The sequence below is a fragment of the Trematomus bernacchii genome, unplaced genomic scaffold, assembly GCF_902827165.1.
Source record: "Trematomus bernacchii unplaced genomic scaffold, fTreBer1.1, whole genome shotgun sequence".
In the NCBI taxonomy this organism is placed as follows: Eukaryota; Metazoa; Chordata; class Actinopteri; order Perciformes; family Nototheniidae; genus Trematomus; species Trematomus bernacchii.
The window spans coordinates 10,100,210-10,121,736 of NW_022987477.1; the positions used below are offsets into that span (position 1 = coordinate 10,100,210).

A 21,527-nucleotide genomic window follows, 5' to 3' on the forward strand; every position below is an offset into this window, starting at 1 on the left:
TTAGGAACATTTTCCTCAAACGCTGTCTGGACAAATCCAGGAACATCGTCAAGGATGCCTCCCACCCCAACAACAGACTGTTCACCCTCATTCCATCTGGCAGGCGTTACAGGAGCCTCCGTTCCCGTACCACAGGAAGAGCTTCTTCCCCGAGGCTGTGACTCTGCTGAACTCCTCTCCCTTACTCTCTAGCATCATTGCACTCACCTGCACTCAACTGCACTGATTATACGCACTAAATGGACATGTTATTTGCACAATCATGTTACTGTACATTTTTTTTAATAATATTACTATTTATACATAAAATCTGCACTTGCACTCTATCTGTCAATACTTACATCGGTATATTGTAAATTTGTTTTGCTCATTCAATGCTCCCTGTATTGTCAGTTTTTATAATATGCACCTTGTTTTTATTTATATTTAGCACATCTTGCATTTCTGGTTGGATACTAACTGCATTTCATTGGCTTGTACTTGTACTTTGCACCATGACAATAAAGTTGAATCTAATCTAATCTAATCTTAAAATTATCCATTATTGCTGCAAAATGTGAACAACATAGTTAAAATAAGGGCATCGTTATGTGGGGGTAACATCGAGATCGAGATATAGTGTCTGTGCTGCGGCAGGCTTGGATGAGGACACACAACATTATGTCTGCTATCAAATCCCCAAGCCCCAGTGCAAAGATTAATGCATCTTCCATTTGTTTCAAAATATGTGCAATCCATCAAATGCAGTCATTTAAGGACTAGTTTAATGAAAAAATACCACGCATGGTTCAATGTTTCATCCCTCTGTCTTTTTTTCTCCTCTTACATCTGCCTTTGCTTCCTTAGGAAATGTACAAAGCCAGCAAGTATGAGGTGTCTCCTGATTTGAAGCATGTGCTGCTGGCCTACAACGTTGCACCGGTGAGCTTCTCATTTGTTTGCTTGTTTTTTGAATTAACAAACTGACAGCCAAATATGTCAGCTGCCTCCACTGGGAGGGTGGGGTGTTTGCTCGTAAAGCAACATGGGCAGGGGGGGGAGGGAAGAGAAAGTAATCATTGCGGGCTGTGAAGGCCTGTTGCACACCGCTGCCTGTCACTGATGGCAGCATGGGCCAGCACAGCCGTGTGGAACTGTAGTGAGGCAGGCAGAAACATAAACAACCCCCCCGATGCTGAAACAGGCTTGCAGGGTGGGAGATGAGATCGACAGGAAGAAAACAAAGTATTGGCTAGGGATTTATCATTTCTGTTCAATTGCGAATAAAGTATTCTTTGACTTCATCAGCTCCGCTAGCATTTTGATATACAGAAAAGCATGTCAGCTCCTAATATAGGTGGATCAGATATATTGAATCATTTTGCAAGCTGATGTCTGTGTGTCTACTTCATTTTGCCTCACCACCTAGTCACTGAAGAGAGTTTGTGCCTATTGTTAGTGTGTAAAAGATACTGGGAGAGATATAACCTTTTATTATTGCCGGAGATGAATGGAAAATATATCGACACACTACAGATGCCTTGTCTGTTGCGCTGTATGTTTTTGCATTTATTATTCTATTCAAACCTCCATCACCTTGATAGATGACAGTCATTCCAGCGATACTGTAGCACCTTCATGCACTGCTCATCTCTATAACATTTTATATGGATCACTTGGTTGATAATAAACTGTGTTTTCATGATAACACACAAACAAGCTATCCTGTTGGAATGTAAATATGTCTATATTTAGCAGTGACTTAATGCACACAAGTGTAGCATACACATGATGAACTATTTGTAAAATGCTAAGAAAAACACATCACAAATATCTGACCAAAAATGTTCATAGTTTTCAAAGACCAGATGTCAGTGTTAGATATATTTCTAGCTTATAGTGGGTATCACATTTGTGTAAGAGGTATGTGGATGAGGATAATCTGTATCAGCTCCCAATTAAATAGAAGAGAGAGAAATATGTTGATAGAACTTAAAGAGTAATTACCAGAAGCTGAAATAAATTGTTGAACTGTCCATCAGTGCAGCAAGGTGAGATGTTAAACCATTGGAGGTACTTTTTGAAGAGGGTAGTTAGTTACTCTTTCGAATTTAACCTGTACTCTGATATAGAGCAAATAAAAGTATGACAGCAGTATTGTGCTGACTATAGATTTTATGAAAGGGCTTAATATTTCCTTGTATGTCTTTCCTTAATCTTTCCTTTTTTACATTCATTTAAAAATAATGAATTCAACTCATTTGTAAGTCTTTTCTAGACAGTGGCATCATAACTGATTTTTCTAAATAACAAACAAAACTGTTTCAATTAAGATGTCAAGATCAAACTGCAACCTGTTTCATGTTAGGATCTGAAATGTTTTTTATTTATGTTTCTCTCCTGCTGCCTATTCCTACAGGTGTACCAGCATTCTTACACAGCCTTCTACATCATCTGCAGTCTGGATACCCCGTAAGTAGCCAAGAGAGCCTCATTGTTCCATTTATATCGTACTGCTTCTACTACTTTTACTTCTTCTGTTCAATTCAGTTCACTTTCAATTATCCACCAATCTGTCAAGAGAACGGGTTATTGGTCATCTTTGACCTCAATAGGCAACCAGGTTTGACATCCACAGATCCTTCATCTGAACATCTAAAGTGCCAGATCAAGAAGAAACACTCTTTGATGCTACTGAACCGCTATGATCTTTATTAAAATGTGTTAAAGCCATATCTTGTATATGCACTTTAGTTACCAGTATTGATCAGTAGCCAATACATATTGTGGTATATTCTTCAAGTTAGTGTACATCTCACTTATTTACATTTTTAAAAACATCCACACAAGGTCGCAATGTTACAGCACTGTCAGCAGTGCTCAATTCTATGTGTGCTGCCACCTAGTGGTAATGGGCCAAAATACATCTTACCTGATAAGCCTCATTCATCCTCAAATCCAGACAGGGGCCGTTTCTCAATGTCGAGTAAACCTGCTGCAGAGCCACTATTTCAAGTATACTACGTCATCGAGTGGCGCCGAAGGACTGTTTAAATGCATGTTAAATGCCCAGCATTCGGCGCCACTCGATGACGTAGTATACTTGAAATAGTGGCTCTGCAGCAGGTATACTCGACATTGAGAAACGGCCAAAGAGGCAGTTGCACCTCTAATTCTGCAGCCTGCATTGCACAGCACTTTTCTCAATAAGGTGCAGTGACACTGTTTTAGAGCACTTGTATTTATGGATACACTTAAGCCTTTGTTCTTAAATGAGCTACACTTGTTTTTCTCCTGCAGCAGTCCTGAGAGTAGACAGTTTGTGAGTGTTTCTCAATCACGAGTAAAGCTGCTTCAGAGCCACTATTTCAAGCATACTACGTCATCGAGTGCCGCCGAAGTACTGTTCCAATCTCCAGCATACTTGGAAATCTACCGAGCCCGGCGTACTCCGTTTGGAGAAATATCAAGGCTGCACATGAGTAGACTCCGCGGTCTTAAAATCCCCACAATGCTTTGCGCACGGACCAATTTCCCCAAATCTGTGGCGGAAGATGTAAGACGGGGCCTCTCATATGACGCACACCTGCACACTTGCTAGCGTGTTCCACACTTCGTTTTCCGAATGCCAGGAAGTATTCTTGACTCGCTTCTGAAGCAAGATGCTCGGCAGACATGTGCTACCAAGCAAGCGTACTCGCGATTGAGAAACACCCACTGTGTGTTCAGATGTAGCACTCCAGATAGGACTCCAATGGGTGTGTCCCAACCAAAAACCCAGCGGATCCCAGTGGCTGGGGGCGTTGCCAAATTGCTAGAGGGCGTTGCCAAATTTCCCCATTTGTTCAATTACAGGATTTAACCATGAGATGGCGCTTCATTCACAAATACACACAGACAACTTGGTGTTGTAGAACTCCAAGAATCCAAAAATCAGCTCCTAAGTTCTAACCCTATCGTCTATTCCTTGACCTCTGAGTGAAACGTCATGGGGTTAAGGGATAGTCGATAGGAGAATTCAAAAGGATTTAGGAGAAGAGACTGCGGTACTTTAGAGAATCCGACTGCACTTTCACTATCCGACGTGTTTGTGATGCGCCAGCGGACGTCATAAATGTGCGTCTGCTGCTGTGGGAAAACTATGGAAACTACAGTTTTCTATACAGCGGACTACAACATGGATGTATAATAAGAGCGAGGGACTACTGTAAACTCATCTAGAGACTCTGCACCGCGCTCTGATGCTGTTGTTTTATGCTTTATGAACGTGGACAACAGAGAAACATATTCTTCATGACCAAAGTTGGAATTGAAATAAAAAAGGAAAGTGAAACTTATGCTCGTCACCCTCTCCCTCCGGTCCACATTAATACAAATGATCCCAATACGTATGATTGTATGAACTATGAAAAGATCTTAAAAGCAATACAAATGTATTTATTATAAACGTTAGTCCTTAACATCTATCACTGTGTATATCACCATTCAAACATCTTTTTAAAAGTTGAACAAACCCCACACAGCTCAGTAAAGACTGTGAAATGTTGACTTTATTTGATCATTTCAGTAAAAACTAACGTTCATATTTCTCTTTTTGATTATAATACTGATGAAAGTTCAAAACAAAGCACTTTGGCAAGTTACCACATACGTTTTAAAAAGCTTAATAAGCACCGTAACTTTCATGATATAATTTCTCGGTCATAATCGGTTGTTTCCGTGAACGGCCGACTGTTGTGTGACAGCAAATGCTGCGGCTGCAAGGCATTGTGGGGCAGCATTTTCTCCTCTCCTTTCGGCGAGGGAGGTCCAGTGGTCCCTAAGCTAAAGGAGGTTATAAAGGAAGTTTGAAACCTCCTTTCCTATCATCTAGAGAATTCGAACGGCACTTATCATGGCTGCCACTGAGGGACTTCCGGGTCATTTCACTCCGTTAGGAAGGTTCCTAAGCTAAATGGACTATTCGACTGCAGCCTTAGTCTGTTTGCAATGTTGCAGCTCTGCAGTTGTGTTGCTGAATACTGTAGCATTTAATCACTTATTTGTTATGGTTTTCACAGGCTGCTATAACGAAAAAACATCAATATTTTAGATCAAATAAAGTATATCTAATCTTATTATCTTAATTGTAATTCAATAATATATAGTCTTTATATTAAATTATCATAATAATGTAAATGTTTACACTTCTTTATTTTTATGCTCATACTTTTACCTTTACAATAGTTTGCTTTATGCAGTATATTTTTTTGTAATATTGTTGTGGTGTTTTTACACAGTACAGTAGATCGAAGTAAATCAACTTATACATTAAGATAAGATAAGATAAGATGGACCTTTATTAATCCCCGTGGGGAAATTCAGTAGTTCAAACAGCAACAGGGTTAGAGTGAAAAGCAGGACAGCACAGATTCACACAAAAATAAGATCAGCGATAAAAATAAAAATAATGAGAAACTATGAAATAAGAAATGAATACAATTAAAATGTAATTATCATATCATATATTATATAATGTATTGTATTATTAAGTAATATCATACATTAACCCCATTATAGCAGATGCCACATTGAATGGATGAACACATGTATGCATCAATAATTACAACAGAGTATTTCTAAATACAAGTTGTAAAAATACTTATATGTATTTAATACTAATAACATAATGATTAATTTCAGATGATAATACTTTTCAGGGTTACATGTAGGGTTAGGTCCGGTCTGACAGCGCTTAGCTCTCTGCTGCAGAGAGGAAGATAATTCACTGCTCTAAACAAAGTCAAAAATCAACATACAGTAGGCAACATAGGGGGATGGGGGCTGGTGAACGGTATGGTCAATGTTTGTAAACACAATCCCCAGGATGTGTCCTAATCAAACCAAAAGAGAAAATGCAGATATTACACTCATAAAAGAAATGTAGACATATCAGTACTCTTAGTGCCAAGTTGTCTCAGACAATCTGCATTTCCTAATGTGGGACAGTTCTGTGCAAAATGTGGGACACTGAAAAGTCTATGTTAAAAAGCCTCAGTCACCTTAATTCATGTAATAAAAATCTCAGGTCAGTAACACTCAAAGCTAAATGTGCAATACCATGTTCAGCTATGTTACTATTTATAATGTTATTGTTGTTACAACAGAAGATGTTTTTCTTTAAATTGAAGTTAAATGCATCAATCTGGTGCACTTTGAGGGCAAAATTAAGAGATTTATGGGTACAGCTCTCAACACTCATATGAAACAGAACTGTTATAATAATGATACAGCCAGGTCGTGACTCACAAAAAAAAAGTGTTACTTCACTAAGGCTGGTGCCCCACGGGAACGCATACGGCAAAACGCATAGGATTAACGCAATCGCAAAAAAGCTTCCGTCCACACGAAATATACACCGGATAGTGTCTGTTCACACGAGACAGCTCTGTTTAGCTCCAACCACTGGAAAAAGCTGCAGTACATATGCCGAGCCTGTACGTGGCGCTGTAACTTCCTCCAGAAAAAGCAGCGAAGAAGCATGGTTGTCATGGTTGCGCTTCTGTTTATTCACCGTGGTGGGGACCGAGGGAACCGGGCAGAGTTTTTCGCCGGTCAACGTGTGTAAAAGTTTAAATCTTCCGGACAAAATTATAAAAGTGCCGGTCAAAGGTCTTCTTTGTTATTTATTAACCTCTTAAGCACGACGGTCCCCTCCCACCGTTTTTTTTTTTCGAGACAATGTCTCAGGGCTTCTTAACATTTATGAAACTATTAATGTGTAGCACCAGATTAACGGGAAGAATCTCAGCTAACTGAAGATATGAACCATTTTTACCAAAACAAAACACAAGTCTCATAAGAAGCGTCTAAATGACCCCTGAGCGAAAAAAATCTAACGCACTGCGGCACACAATTCAAGATAAAGATACCCTTATTACTTATCGTAGCTGCACATACAATATAGCCGATTAAAGCTGAGACTCCACAGATTATTTAGGTATAGAGTGGCGAAGTCCCTCCCCTTCCGGTGGACCTCCATGGGACCTTATTTCGGAAAAATTATGTATTGAAGTCAATGGAGAGAGAAAGATTATCTTTCGATCCCGTTTGAATTGTGCCACGAATTACACATATGATGTTTGTCAATTTAAAAGATAATTTTGCAAGTCAAAACAAAAAAAATGTGTCGTAAAACTGTGAAGTAACACATTTGTTTGTGTGAAATGCTCAATGAACTACATCTCTGGTCTCACAGAACAACACACGTCACCAAGATGGCCGTCACTACTGTCTTGTCAACAAAACGATTGACTACCCTGCCTGCCTTCCTTTGATTCTCTCTGAACTGCCTGGTCTTTTTAATGTTTAATGTCAACCATTTGTGCAGATAGCATGAAGTAGAGAAGATCGCTAGCGCTAGCGTTAGCATTTCTCCCCCGGGCTTAAATTGTGTATTATAGAATGATCACACCACTGTGACAGTACTCTTCAAAGGGTTCACGAAATATGACTACTACTCTTACTGTTTAACATTTTGGGTTACTTAATGATACTTCATGTTAAGGCTAATACAAATGACAAGGCTGTAATGCTAACTAACGTGCTAGCTACTAGCTAGCTTGATCCAGACACTCCTAGTCCTTTCATCAGACGGGAAGCGAAAGAACGAGCAAGACCCATTGCTGGTATGAACAACCTGGTACTAAGCACACAGGCATCTTGTTAAAGTTGTCTTATCTTAGCCAGCGCCATATAGATAGATTCTATCTATATGGCGCTGATCTTAGCTATCTCTTAGTGGAGGAAAACAATTATGACATCACTTACGCGACTCTGGGATTTGTAGTCTTTCGAATTGCGTATTTTTCATAGTCTTATATTTCAACAGTTTTACGACAAACTGTGACTTTTTTGACATGGAAATGATTTTTTAAGATTGACAAACATCATATGTGTAATTCATGGCACAATTCAAACGGGATCGAAAGATAAGTTTTCTCTCTCCATTGACTTCAATACATAATTTTTCCAAAATAAGGTCCCATGGGGCGGAAGTAGATGGGCGTGACTTCGCCACTCTATAGTATCATCACTGAGCGATCCAAATTTACGACAGGGGAAGCAAACACAGACATCACAACACGTACCTTTATGGAGCATTTACGGCAGATCGTCTCACCGTAGCTGTCAATTAGGTCAAAAGACGTGTTCAGTTGGCATTAAAACGAAAAAAAAAAATGCTACAACTGTTGATCCATAGGTTGATAATGTACCTGTGCCTTTGAAAAAAGTATTTATAATCCATAATTCCATTTTTATGTAAAAATCGAAGCGGAAAAGTTAGCTGCTAATGGTAGCCACCAGAGTGTATGCAGCTTCCGGTTTTGGTAACGCGTCACTCTCACTCCTTATTTGTTAACGTTTTGGTGTGTATATAACTTTCCCTCGATCCAATTGGCTCTAGCGGTTATAAAGAGATTTCATTCATCAAAATCGACCAAGGGGGGCCAGAGATAGGTCAAATCCACCCAAATGACCCCAGAAGTGGTTTTTGGCTAAATCTCTCTAAAAAGGTCAAATGTCACTTGTTTTGCATCAATCTTGATACAGGGTACTTATTATATGTTGTACTTTGGATTCCTAAAGCTTTTAGTCTACTAACCCATCATCCAAGGGTAGTTTTCACTATAAGTAAAACATATTTTTTGTAAAATCTGAATTTTCTTTAAAATAAAAAACATCTATATTGATTCTGACTTTTCTACATCCAACTCACAGGTTTATCATTACTTTGAGAATAAAGATTATTAATTTAACCCTTTTAGAAGGGAAGATATGGTCATTTGTTCTGGGAATGTCATTTTCGAGCCTGAGACCTGAAAAACAGGCTCAGGGCTTAAGAGGTTAAAGGTGGGGTAGGTAATTTTGGAGAAACCAGCTCGAGATCGCTAGAATTTGAAAATACACAGCCGGAAAAAATCTGCCACTTCCTTACAGAGCCCCTCCTCCAACACACACGAACGCGCACATGACCAATGAGGGCACGAGATAAGTTTGTGCCCCGATGGAAGGCTGACAGGCAGGTAGGCCATCCAGTTATTTTAGCCGGGCCGGCTAAAATGATTGGTCTTACTTTTTACAGTACTACGGCTTCCACAGATGACATTTTTGTATGGATTTTTTGTCAAAGCACTTAAGATATTTATTGCTATCGGGATGTTAAGAGCATTCCATGGAATATAACAAAAAGTGTATCTCGAGCCGGTTTCTCAAACTTACCTACCCCACCTTTAAGCTTTAAAACAAATGAATAACGACTATATATAATAATAAAATACATGGAGCCTGTCCTCTCTTTTTCCTCTCTCATGCAGCAGCTGATCCAGTAATGAGTGACCCGGCCGACAGTAAAAAATAAACATATTTATAACTAGTTTACAGATGAAGCGTCTTATTTTGGACAGTTTAAAATGCGAGGGTCGTGATCGGTTCGTGCACGTTCCGTGATGGCCGGCCGGCCCCCAGTCAGACTTGATACCGCCCCCATGATAAATACATTTAATTATTGTGAAGCCAGCTGCAATGGATCATTGATCCACCAGGGGGTGCAGTGGGGTTCCACACTGGAGTCATGTGAAATCAACTTCTCTGTTGTTAATAATGTTGTTTAGTCGGAAAAAACGAACGAGCCGGCTCTCCCGATTTTTAATCCTAATTTAATCATCATCATTGATGTTTATGTTCGCCGAATTGACATGAAATCACTGACAAATATGAATATTCTGTATTCAACTTCATTGAAACGATCAGGATGGGTGTTATTTTTCCCCACAATGACCAAGTCGCTGCAAATGATCCCATGTATTATGTACATGTACATGGCCACATTCTCAACAAAGTTACGTAACGAAACATTCTGTATTCCTTGCTTACTTTTTATTTAATGCTTTATAACAGCTGGAATAGTTTGTTTAGAACAGGCACCTCACTCGCAATCTGCTCCTCCGCAACGCCTACCACCTACCTCCGGCTGAAATTATGAATGTACAGTAAGGCATAGTAATCATAGATAACACGGCAGGCTCCGTTACAGTTTGTTTTCATCTGATTTCAAATATTTCAAATGTCTGAAGTTAATAAATACATTCTCAGTGTTCAAGTCAATAATAGTCATATAAGAAAAGTACTGATCTAATAACAGAGATTTTATAAGGACTTTTCAATGTTCGACATCGCTCATGTGAAATATAGTAAACTGGATGTTGTGGTGCCGAGAGGCGGGGTATCAAAAGTACAAGCTAAACTTTTATTTAGCATCTGAACACACTTGTAAACAACGTGATGCCCGGGAAGCGAAGACCCGGCGGAAACAGCTGGTCTGGTTCACTAAAATGTCCGTGTACAGTATTATCTGGTACTAATGTATAGCGGATCTTTGTTAAGATCCATATGTCAGTAGAGATGGGATGGCAGAAAGTGCTATATATATATATATATATAATTCCAAAGCTGGTAAAGACCTTTCAAATTTAGCAATAATAGTCATATAAGAAAAGTACTGATTTGTTCTTGAATCAACTTTTTTATGGAAAATGTTTTATGTAATTTTATTTCATTTTAAATAAAATGAAAGACATTCACAGTTAATGTAATTAGATATACATTATTAATGCCATACATTTTTAAATGTAATTAGATATACATTATTAATGCCATACATTTTTGCATAAATATTTATTCAGTATGATAGCTGTCTAACAGAAGTTAAATCCATTTCTCACTTATTCTGACAATGTACTTAACCCCAAATAAAAGAACCCAATAAAAATAGTTGTTAAATAATAGTGAAGTCACGTTGTAATAACAATAACTCATCTCTCTCGGTTTTTTTTGTTTTCTTTGTGTGCTTTGCCAAAAGCCACTGTGTCAAGTGTCCTAGTTGGGTTACCGTAACGAACAGCAGCCGGCTCTCGATTTTTAATCCAAATTTAATCGTTTATGTCCGCCGAATTGACATGAAATCACTGACAAATATGAATATACTGTATTCAACTTCATTAAAATGTTATTAACGTGCCTAAACTCAGTAATTCACTAAAAATTACTGATCCCTCCGCGTCGCGGAGGGATCTTGATCCCTCCGCGTCGCGGAGGGATCTTGATCCCTGGGTGTTATTTTTCCCCATAATGACCAAGTCGCTGCAAATTATCCCGCTTATTACATGGCCACATTCTCAACAAAGTAACGACATGACTCCCAATATTAATTAAAATGCTTTTATGGATTTAGAAAATATTTTTATTGATTTAAAACATAGTTCTATGTATTGATTTAAATTTACATGCATCCGCTAAGAAAAATAGTCCGTTGTTACCGTTTTTTAAACAGTCAGAATGAAACGGCAGCTCTCAGCTGTGTGTTCACACTCCTAACTCTGATCTTTCTTTTCCAACAGTTAAGTTAACTGTAGGTTACTCTGAGTGACAAGCTTACAGTTAGTGAAGTAACACTTTTTTTTTGTGAGTCACGACCTCGCTGTTTCATTCTAACATAACGCTCCAAATATGACTGTTTCCACTCGGACTTCAATACAGCAACACCATTGTTTGGTTTCCATGGTAGCGTGTCTCTTTAGTAGCGTGCACTCCTTTCCTGTAAATTACAGGTCCAGCCAGGCAAAACAGTAACGGGCCGTCTCCACGGCAGCGTTAAAAAATCTTGAAACGCTTCTGCCCATTCACTTTGAATGGGGTGACGTCACTTTTTTTCGCTTTCGCCGAAATGCATTGTGGGCAGGCGAGCGGAGATTCTCAGGATTTTCAAGATCCAAAGTTGAACAATGTTCAACTTTTGAAGCTGAGGAGGAAGCGTCAGCCAATCAAATCCCGTGTACGCAAATCTGACAGTTCAAGCTCTAGCCAATCAAACGGCGTGTATGCTGGGAGAGATATCCCGCAGATCATTTCCTCATATTCCAAAAAATGGAGGAGAAATTAGCGGTAGCGAATCAATCACCCGGTGCTTTATGACCAGACCTACCGGGATATAAACCGGAGGAGCCAGGCATGGAGGGAGGTGGCAGAGACAGTGGTAGGTTTTCGCCTGTTTTGGGGAGTTTATATCCAGTTTACTTCGGGCTTTTTGGCTTCGTATGTCGCGGGCGGGAGATTCATGTGATTGGTTGATCGCAAAAAAATCCCCAAGCTTCAGATACGCCCACCTCCAAGATTTTTTTAACGCTGCCGTGGAGACGGCCCGTAATATGAAATATGAACGTTAGTTTTTAACTGAAATGATCAAATAAAGTCAAAATGTCACAGTGTTTACAAACATTGACCATACCGTTCACCAGCCCCCACCCCACTCTTTGTTTAAAACGAATTGGCCATCGGAATGTGTGTGTCCCAACCCCCCCCCTGTGATATCTCTTCACAGGGGGGAGAGAGTTAGACGCTCGTGAATTGTCAACGGGGGGGGGGCCTCTCTGCACGGAGGAGCCGCGGAGAAGTGAATCACAGTGATCTGCTATTTTAAAGTAAATTCAACACATATCGACCCTAAATATAGCATATATTAAGAACGAGAAAGTGTTAACATCGTTTTTTGGAAACATATGACCAATGTGCGAGGGTGATGACATCAGAGCATCGTCCTATGGGCTTAGCCCCGGACAGGTACAACAGGTATTCACTCAGAGGGGGGTAGTTACCCATTTACATGTCAAAAAGCAACATACAGTAGGCGGGTGGGGGATAGTGAACGTTTACATTTCTCTACCGCAGTGGTTCCCAAACTTTTTGTGCCCAAGGCACACCAAAGGACAAGTAAAAATCTCAAGGCACACCTATTGTGCGAAATAGCCCTTATAACACGTGTTATCACTCATATCATGTAAAATATCTGTAAATGTGCATAATTATTTACTAATGCCAAATAAAATGTATAGATAGAACAATCAGTGGTTCAAGTTAGTATATTCCTCAGTGTAACATATCCACTAGTTGCAAAGCTTAAACATTTTTATATATTTTTTTATTTTAAGGGAAAGGATGTTTTCACTACTCAGTTTGTCAACTATGTTACGGACAAACTTGATGTCATTACAATCATTTGATTAAGTCCTGCACTTCAAGTAAAATCAAATTTGAAAGGCTCTTGAGTCTATTCTACCATATATCCAAAGATTTTTTAAAGTTTAAAAAATAATTGTATTAAAGTTTTGTTTTTTTCATGTGATATGTTCAGCACTGTCATTAAGTTTAGGGATATTTTGTATTATAAAACTACCATACAGGTCATTTTGATAGTTTTAAGAGATGTCATGTAAAACTCCAACCTGTGTAGATATACATTATACTATAAAGGATATCAGAAGCACTATTTTAGATATTTTAAATTTGAAAAAATGAGGTGCAACATAGTTGACAATGAAAGTCAAACATTTGACGCAAATAACATAGTTGACTGGACACATTATTAACCATCAGCACTATGTTAATTTCAAGGCAGAAGTGCAAAATTCCATTGATAATGATGTGTAATGACGTCTACATGTCGTACAAATTGTCAACTAGGTTACCTGTCAACTAAGTTACTACAGTTATTACAGTACTGGGTAACTCAGTTGACAGGTAACCTAGTTGACAATTTCCCTATTTTGACCCATCATTTCAATGGTAGGCCTTGCCTGGATGACCACATGTCATTTTCTTGAACAGGTTAACATCACATTTGCACATATAATTGAATTAAAATCATTAAACAATTGTAAACCATAACAATGTACGTAACATTGTTGATTGTCAATGAGTATATTAATTGACCATGTGCTATTATACATAAAATATTGTAAAAATGTAGAGGACAATCACCACAGTGTGTTCAAAATGTCTGCCAAAGAGGAACATGGCATCATGTGATGCTGGTGACATGGTATTGGGACAAACAATTTTTGAGTTAAAGGGGGAAGTTCTGTTAGTAACATAGTTGACAGAACTTTTGCGGACATTCATATATTAAGATATTTAAATTATTTAAAGGGGGAAATCAATTAAAAATATGTTATTATTCTTTAGTATTTAGACTTTTGAAATAAATGAATCATTTTTTAAATTTACTTTAATGGTTTTTATTCATTATTTTGAATCCAAGACACCCTCAACTGAAAAACGGACATAGCAAAAACTGACAATTTAAGAACATCATGACACATTTCAAGCTAAATAAAGCATAGGATGCACATAATGTTTGTGTGATATTATAACATGCTTTCCAATAATAGGCAAAATATGATATTTTTGAAGAAAATAGTTAGAATAATTATAATTATCATCAATGGACATCAATGGACATGGAATGTACCCTAAATTGTAGAATCACTCAGCAGTTACATACACCAAACCTTCCAGTTATATTCCTATCAATATTATGAAGGCTTTTACAGAAGAGTTTGGTCATATATAATTCATAGCCTGAATTATATAACATTTTATACCTAAAAACATGGTGAAAATTGATATTTTAGGGCTGTTGACAGTATTTTCTGATTTATGGAGTGATACAAAGAGATATCACTCACTCAATTTCACTTTCCACTATGTCCACCGTTGTTTTTCACAACCAATGGCAGAACTTTATTGAGGCCTGTAATTAGTCAACTACAGGTCTCTTGAGTCAGTCTTTTTCTTCCAAAAAGCTTGTGACAAGATGTTATTGCTCTTGGGGCATTAAAAACAAGATTTTAACTTTAGTTTTTTATATAATATCTGCATTTTCTATTGTGAAAAACTAAGTCTTAGTTATTTAATATATAGCGCCATCTCCTGGTTAAACCCTGAAATTGGAGAATAGTGGGAGGGCCTAACATTCCTGAATACTGGTCTTTGGCAGGCAACTGGCTGGCAGTCGGCAGGAAGCTGTATGCTGGGGTCCAAAATAAGAGGCTCCATCTGTAGGTAGTTTGAGAGGTAGGCTAATTAAAATAGCTAAGGGTGATGATCTGACTTGAAGTGTGTGTTTTGCTCCCGCTGCATCACAGCGGGAGGAGCTGCGTGTCTCCGTCCTGTCAGATTAGACTTCACTCGCGTTTATGTCCATATCGAGATAAAGATAAATAATCTGAATTCAGTGTGCAGTTTACTTTTGCGGGGGTGAGCAGCAGAGGTGGGGGGAGGCAGGGCTATTGCCATCATTATCACAAAATGATCGTATAGAGGCAATCACACGGAGCCGTATGACCCCCCAGAGCGCTCCGTTCCCAGATCTATCCACCTTTGGACCCGTTGTCGTTTTCGGGGTCCGTTTCTATCGTTTCGTTACGGCCTCGTGTGGCAAAAAGGGCTATACGCAAGAGAAATATGCGGATACAACCCGTTTTCGTTCTCGTGGGGCACCAGCCTAATTGTAAGCTTGTCACTCAGAGTAACCAGTTAACTTAACTGCTGGAGAAGAAAGATCAGGGGGGGGGGGGGGGGGAGAGAGAGCTGTGGCTGATGGGCCATTAGGTGTGTAGACACACAGCTAATCACCTGAGAGCTGCCGTTTCATTCAGACTGTTTAAAAAAAAAAATAAACAACTCCATGTGTGATTGTTATAGCAGTAATATATAACACTAATAATACAGTAAACTATTAACACTGTACAGATTATTGTTTTCCCGTGGGATTAGGATTATCGGTAGTGAGAGCCACTGCGGTCAACTCAGCCGTCTCTCGCGTTTGCTTGGTCAAATGAGCAGTTCTTCATTTTTCAGTGCGCGATTTATAGCGCCTTTACGGTAATCGCTGAGAAACGGCACTAAGAGTAAAAGAATGCATGTTTTTTCTGCTTCATGCAATACAAATTATTTTTACCATAAATTCTTAAAAAAACTAACACTGTTTGACTCAGTCCTAGTTTGACTGCTACCAACAATAAAATGAAGTACTTTTACTGTCTTTTTTCTGGGTAATATTCTCAAATTCCCCTCCTGAGAACAAAATCATGCCCACTTCTGCTATATTTAATGAGATAAATGATTTTTAGCCATACATTCTTAATAAAAAGGATACTGTTGGACTCAGTACTTGTTAGACTACTACCACAAGTACAATCAAGTACTTTTACTGTGTACTTTTTTAGTAATACTCTGTCAAACTCCCCTCCCGAGTACAATAATTCATGTATTTGCTATATTTGATGAGGGATAAAATGATTCTTAGCCATAAGTTCTTAATAAAATTGGTACTTTTGGACTCAGTACTTGTTAGACTACTACCACAAATACAATCAAGTACTTTTATCGTGTACTTTTTGAGTAATACCCTGTCAAACTCCCCTCCAGAGTACAATAATGTATGTTTTCTGCCATCTTTGATGAGAGATAAAATGCATTTTCCTCCGGTCGGATGTGATATAAAAACAAACCGATTATTTTTGTAGTTGTAAACTCACGTGGATTACACTACATGTATTAGTGCATTAATTTCAATTCGGATGATGGTTACAAATCGTTTGTATGAGCCGGTCTGCATTTCCTGACAAAAAAACATAGCGATGGTTTTGTACTTACACCAACGTGGATTAAACAACATTATTTTGTTAAATAAAAACATGGTGATGTTTTGTAAATCATTACATGTCTCTTATTTAGCACAGAATATAATCCTATCCGTGACATATGGATCTTAACAAATATCCTCTATATCAGATACCTCTACTGTAGATCGATCAGCTGTTTATTTTTTTTTTCACATGAGTTCCACTGTGGCAGCTTTTTAATCACTGCACTGATCCATGATCCATTGTAGCTGGTTTCATTATAATTACATTTATTTATCAAGGGGGCGTATCAAGTCCTGCGGGGGGTTTTCCTTTTCAGCAGGGGCCCACCCCGTGCAGATCACGGACCCGCACGGGTAGGCGTCTGAAATGAAGTGCTACATCTGTATGTATCTGCACTTCTATCTAATAGCATTGTTTCCTCTGCCTGTGCACCCCAGGGCGACCTGGAACTTGAACCCTCCAGAGGTGCGAAATGCTCAGCTGCAGTTTGCAGGCTGGGGACCCCAAGACCAGCAACTGGTAAGAACTACAATATCCCTGATGTCCCTTGTCTCACATCTGCCTCACATCTGCCTGTTGACCAATGATGTTTGAATGTGAGGATTCAAACATTTGTATGTTAGAGATCAAGACTTAAAAACACACACACATATAGTAGTCAAAAAGTAGCCAGGTGCCAAATATGTGCAAAGTGCAACCATGCTGTGCCCTTTACTGCCAATTTATTAATTCATGAATTTAGGGGAATGTATAGCAGCCCCCTAATAGAGAACCGCAATGACGCTAACGATTAGATTTATGATTCGAAAATTATAAAAGTAGGGTAGACATGTGGATATTATCCGGCTGAACAAAACGTGATCTGTCTCTTCAATTTGTGTCAACCACAGACCTTATTTCGAGCTATTTTCCAAAATCCTATGGAGAAATTGCATTGGTTTTTGTCGAAGGAACCGGAAATGCTAACTTACTTCCGGGTTTTAGGACGCGTCACTGCGGTTCTCTATAGAGAGGCGAAGTCCCGCCCATCTACTTCCGATCCATGGGACCTTATTTCGGAAAAATTATGTATTGAAGTCAATGGGGAGAGAAAAATTATCTTTCGATCCCGTTTCAATTGTGCCACGAATTACACATATGATGTTTGTCAATCTTACAAAATAATTTCCATGTCAAAAAAGTCACAGTTTGTCATAAAACTGTTGAAATATAAGACTATGAAAAATACGCAACTAGAAAGACTACAAATCCCAGAATCCCGGTCCCGCATGCTGGCTCTTACGGAACCGACTAACTCCCCTTTTGTGTATGTACAGCTCTCAACATGCCCAGACTTGTAGTGATTTTCACCTCTTTTAATACTTTTCGCCTCATTCTGAAAGAAAGAAGTGAAATGTGCCAACGTGACGGCCGTCTTGGTGTATGGTGCGAGACGGGAGATGTAGTTCACTTTTTCCGAAATAAGGTCCCATGGAGGTCCCCCGGAAAGGGAGGGACTTCGCCTCTTTATAGAAAAAAAATTATATATTATATTATTATATAGAGAGGCGAAGTCCCTCCCTTTCCGGGGGACCTCCATGGGACCTTATTTCGGAAAAATTATGTATTGAAGTCATAATTCAATACAAGGCCTGTCAGCCTTCCATCTGTGCACAAACTTATCTTGTGCCCTCATTGGTCATGTGCGCGTTCGTGTGTGTTGGAGGAGGGGCTCTGTAAGGAAGTGGCAGATTTTCTCCGGTTGTGTATTTTCAAATTCTAGCGATCTCGAGCCGGTTTCTCAAACTTACCTACCCTACCTTTAACATCCCGATAGCAATGAATATCTTAAGTGCTTTGACAAAAAATCCATAAAAAAATGTCATCTGTGGAAGCCATAGTACTGTAAAAAGCACGACCAATCATTTTAGCCGGCTCGGCTAAAATAACTGGATGGCCTACCTGCCTGTCAGCCTTCCATCCGTGCACAAACTTATCTTGTGCCCTTGTTACGACCCGTCCTCTACCAAGTGGTAGTGGCTCGTGGGAAGACCCGCAACATAAAATAAACCACACAAAACACGCAGCACTTGTCGGCGAGCATTTATTAAAAGCGCACTGCCGTTACTCACATGTGCCCACCGGCAAACGAACCACGTCTGGAGGACGGCAAAAACAAACAAAAGAAGAAGGGGGCCTGGGCCAACCAGTCCTCTGGCCGTAGGACCCAGAACTTCCCTCCTCTACCCAGAGATCTATCCGAAGCAAAACTCTACTGGGGCAAAAATAAAGTCACGCGAAAACCTACACTAATGAGGTCCTCCAGAGTTCACACACATATTAACATGGGAATCTACAGCTCCACACGGCATCCGAAGGTTTGTTCAGATTTGTTCAGGGAACAGGCTGGGGTCTCTTCTCCTCCAGCTTCTCCTTTTAAAGTCCCCAGCTGAATGGCATTAGGACACCTGGGGGAGGCGGAGCCAGGGGCGGGCCAGGTGTACCTGTGCAGCAGAGAGACAGAGAAAAACAACAAGAGCACGTAACACCCCCACCATGAGTTAGTGATTTTTTTTTTTTTTTTTTTTTTTATACAAACAAAACAAAACAATCACAACAATCGACTTTAGGTCGACAGACGTGCTCAACCACTCGGTCCACACACCGAACAGGTTGCATATCATAAGCGCGACAATGCACCAGCCAACACATTGTCCTTGCCACGAATGTGTTTGACTTCAACATTGAAGGCTTGCATGAAAATGCTATCAACCTATGATTTGTGTTACGCATTCTCTGCAGGAACACAAGGGGGTTGTGATCGGTAAAAATAGTGACAGGGATGTTTGATGACCCAACGTATACCTCAAAGTGGTTTAAGGCCAGAACCATAGCCTCCTTTTCGATGGTGGAACCAACGGTGGAACACACCCGCTGGTGGGGATTGAATTTCTTGGAGCGGTATGATACAGGGCGCTCCACCTCACGATCAGTTCAAACACATCTGCACGCTGCGCATCAGGCAAGTGTGCTAAATGAGACTCAATATTTACCAGACACCATTCCTTTCATAAGAAACGGAGCAAAAACTTCCAGTTCTGACTTGAGAGACCCTGGCTTTGAAGTACTCACCAAGGCGACCGTCTTTACAGGCTTCTCCTCATCCCGTAAAGCATAACAATTCGCAACCACATGACCTCTTTTCTTGCAGAAATAACACACTGGGCTATCCCTAGGTCCCCAATTCACCTCTCCCGGTTTTTCCTCAACATTTCCTGGCCTGCTGGACTGCCATGGCACGTTAGTGGGGACTGGGGTTTCCCTGATGTTGTTGTCCACAAACCGGGCCTGTGCCCCCCCCCTCTCACTGAAGACAGACTTGTGAGTAAGAACATACTCGTCAGCCAAAACCGCAGCATCGGACAGTCTTATGGGTTTCTGCTCATTCAGATAAGTGGCCACCCTGTCAGGTATACATTTTTTAAATTCCTCCATGAGTAACAAGGCTTTTAGATCCTCTAGATATTTGACCCCCGTCGACGAGCACCAACGCTCAAACAGAACCTCTTTTTCACGGGCGAATTCCACATAAGCCTGACAATCATTTTTCTTTAACCCACGAAACCTCTGACGGTACGCCTCAGGCACCAGCTCATAGGCGCGCAGAATTGCCACCTTCACCTGCTCATAATCCAGGCTAACCTCTTCAGACAATGCAGCATACACCTCCTGTGCTTTACCCGTGAGAACACACTGCAGCATAACGGTCCACATATTTTTAGGCCATTTCAATGTGGTTGCTACCCGTTCAAAAAGGATAAAATAATTGTCAACATCTTTCTCGTGAAACACCGGGATAAATCGAGTATATCTACCCACGTCAAAGTCATGCGATTGTGCTGAGCCCAACTGCTGAGTGTGGCGCGATAATGCCGTCAACTCCAGCTCCTTCAAACGAAACAAACGATTAGTCTCCTCCTCCAGCTTCCTGATTTCGAGATTACAGTCGACCTCCTTCTCTCTCAGTTTATTGTCAATCTCCTTCTCTCTAATCATCAGTTTACGCAACTCCAGCTGAAGTTGAAGCTCGCTTATTGTCGGAGAGACCTCTGTCTCCTCGTCTTTGGGAAAACCAGCAACGCCCCCCTCCTCCTCCGATAACACTTCCTGCTCTACCAGCGCAGCCAACAGCTGTTTTTTAATGACCTGTTTCTTGCTTTGTTTACTACACGGAACGTTAAACCTGCCTGCGATTAACTGAAGCTGCTGTTTGTTACAAGCATCCAACTTCCCCCGAGTTGGAACCTTAGCAAACTCCTCCAAGTCAAAATCCATTCTAACGTGAAACTCACCCGAACCAGAAATCAGGTAGCCTATTTAGGCAACTCTACACTGCACACAAACAAAACACATGCTGTCAAGGGCCATTCTACAAAAGAAAAACACCGGCACCTGCCCGAGACAGCCTTTGGACGAGCCCCCATATGTTACGACCCGTCCTCTACCAAGTGGTAGTGGCTCGTGGGAAGACCCGCAACATAAAATAAACCACACAAAACACGCAGCACTTGTCGGCGAGCATTTATTAAAGCGCACCGCCGTTACTCACATGTGCCCACCGGCAAACGAACCATGTCTGGAGGACGGCAAAAACAAACAAAAGAAGAAGGGGGCCTGGGCCAACCAGTCCTCTGGCCGTAGGACCCAGAACTTCCCTCCTCTACCCAAAGATCTATCCGAAGCAAAACTCTACTGGGGCAAAAATAAAGTCACGCGAAAACCTACACTAATGAGGTCCTCCAGAGTTCACACACATATTAACATGGGAATCTACAGCTCCACACGGCATCCGAAGGTTTGTTCAGATTTGTTCAGGGAACAGGCTGGGGTCTCTTCTCCTCCAGCTTCTCCTTTTAAAGTCCCCAGCTGAATGGCATTAGGACACCTGGGGGAGGCGGAGCCAGGGGCGGGCCAGGTGTACCTGTGCAGCAGAGAGACAGAGAAAAACAACAAGAGCACGTAACAGCCCTCATTGGTCATGTG

At 40.3% G+C, this 21,527-nt stretch overlaps 1 protein-coding gene across 1 annotated transcript in view; it reads left to right on the forward strand.

Annotated features, from left to right (window-relative positions):
- dpp6a (dipeptidyl-peptidase 6a) overlaps window positions 1–21,527 on the forward strand; it is a 194,349-nt gene that overhangs the window by 95,171 nt on the left and 77,651 nt on the right. The window contains exons 5-7 of the mRNA XM_034147785.1: window positions 847–921; window positions 2,399–2,451; window positions 16,943–17,024. Of these exons, the coding sequence (XP_034003676.1) occupies window positions 847–921; window positions 2,399–2,451; window positions 16,943–17,024 (210 nt within the window). The remainder of the gene's footprint in view (window positions 1–846; window positions 922–2,398; window positions 2,452–16,942; window positions 17,025–21,527) is intronic.